The sequence below is a fragment of the Salvia miltiorrhiza genome, chromosome 7 (assembly GCF_028751815.1).
Source record: "Salvia miltiorrhiza cultivar Shanhuang (shh) chromosome 7, IMPLAD_Smil_shh, whole genome shotgun sequence".
Lineage (NCBI taxonomy): Eukaryota > Viridiplantae > Streptophyta > Magnoliopsida > Lamiales > Lamiaceae > Salvia > Salvia miltiorrhiza.
Window position 1 is genome coordinate 8,784,927 of NC_080393.1, and position 2,103 is coordinate 8,787,029.

Here is a 2,103-nt window from a genome sequence, read left to right on the forward strand (position 1 = left end):
TATCAGATAAGCCCCTAACGTGGAAACCCTTATTACATTGCACCCCTTATGGCAAGGGGGGTATCAAATACCTAGGGCTGGGAATCGGGTCGGGTTCGGGTACCCTACCCGAAAAAATCGGGTACCCGAACCCGAAAATCCCCTGAAACCTATACCCGACCCCGACCCCGAAAACGAAATCGGGTACCCTAATACCCGACTCGGGTACCCGAGTCGGGTATTCGGGTACCCTAATACCCGATAGTTTTTACGCCATTTCCCTAAACCGAGAAAATCATACAAATCAATTCCAAATCAATACAAATCAATTCCAAATCAATTCCCAATTCCAAATCAATACAAATCAATTCCAATTCATAGAAAATCTGTATTTAAAAAAAAAAAAAAAAAAAAGAAGAAGAAGAAGAAAAGGCGTAGATGGCGCCGCACGCGAGCCTGTTGGGGTACGTCAGCGGAAACGCCAGCAGGATGGCGCCGCACGCGAGGGTGGCTGCTTACCGAGTGTGCTGGTCCTCGGGCTGTCTCGGTTCGGATATACTCGCCGCGATGGACCGCGCCATCCTCGATGGTGTCGATGTCTTGTCTTTATCGCTCGGCGGCGGATCTGCGCCGTATCCTCGCGGCAGGAAGGGGGGGGTTACTCGCCCTGGAGTGGGGGCGGCGGCGGCAGGAAGGGGAGGGTTACTCGCCCTGGAGTGAGGGCGGCGGCGGCAGGAAGGGGGGGGGTTTACTTAGGGCTGGGATTGGGGATTTACTTGGGACTGGGATTGGGGTACTTTGAAATGGGAATCGGCCCGATACTTGGGGCTGAAATGGGCTGGGATTATATAATTTAAAATATATTAATTAAAAAATCGGGTAATTCGGGTATACCCGATACCCGATCGGGTATACCCGATACCCGATTTTTTCACACCCTAAATACCCGACCCCGACCCCGATCCTGAATTTTTCGGGTATAGGGTACCCGATACCCGATTTTTTCGGGTCGGGTATCGGGTACCCGATTACCCGATCCCGAACTTCCCAGGCCTACAAATACCCCCATATCTTAATTAATTTTGAACAAATAAACCCTTTGATCTAACGTCCACTTAACAGACGTTTTCTTATTATTTTTTTTATTTTTCTTTTTTTTGGTGGGTCCCACTTGTAACTACCCGAAATCCCCCTTTTTATTTGGGGAATATGTTTGCGTTCGAAGAACCCTAGCCGGCGATGATTTGTTGCAAATTCCCGATCATCTTTCGGGTTTTCCTGAAATTAGAATAGGGTTTCTTCGTGTTGTTGGACTGCGTTTTTAGCCATGAGTCTGAATTCCGTCTCTGGTGGTTATGGATCGAGCACATCGCGCGGTGGACGTCAGTTTGAAGATAATCAAAATCCCAGGCGTTGTACGTGCGAAATTGACGGTAGAAGGTTGAGGGCTGTGATAATGACATCGTGGACTGACGAAAACCCCGGTAGGAGGTTTTATGGATGTCGAAATTGGAAGGTATGTTTGTGATTTTGCATCAAGCTTGTATTTTTTGAACTTTCTTGCTTTAAATATCTGCAATTTCGTGTTTTAGACGAAGAACTGCGGTTTTTTTGATTGGCTTGACGAACCAATTAGCGAAAGAGGCAAGGAAGTTATCAATGAGTTGAAACTCATGAAGATTAAGGATAGCTCAAGCTCGGCACCCACTGATATGGAGCCGGAAATTGTCAAGCTTTGGGATTTTGTTCAAGCTTTGAAATCAGAGTCAAGCGAAATTAAGAAGAAAGTTAGACTAGTTACTGCAATGTTGGTTGCTTCTTGGGTGCTATTTGCATATTTTGCACTAATTTAACATGTCTTTGTAAAGTTCTATGAACTCTATTGTAGATCATGTATCCCTTTGTTTTGGAGATGAAATAGAAGCACATTTTGGATTATATGTTCTAAGCAAATGATCCATCATTCAAACATAAAATGAAAGCTGAATAACTTTGACGAAGAAAGGCAAGATGAAGCAAACCATATCATTCCATCATTCAAAAATTGCACTAAAACCATACATATTGATGTCTGTAAAACTTCCATCATTCAACACCATCCAAATATCCATCATTCAAAACCAT

General features: G+C 44.7%; 1 protein-coding gene across 1 annotated transcript; it reads left to right on the forward strand.

Moving 5' to 3' along the window:
* Positions 1 to 1,149: 1,149 nt before the first annotated feature.
* LOC130993782 (uncharacterized) lies at positions 1,150 to 1,900 on the forward strand. The gene is made up of 3 exons (XM_057918819.1): positions 1,150 to 1,495; positions 1,572 to 1,802; positions 1,868 to 1,900. Exons 1-3 carry the CDS (start codon positions 1,307 to 1,309, stop codon positions 1,898 to 1,900), a joined length of 453 nt encoding a protein of 150 aa, XP_057774802.1. The 5' UTR covers positions 1,150 to 1,306.
* Positions 1,901 to 2,103: the final 203 nt, after the last annotated feature.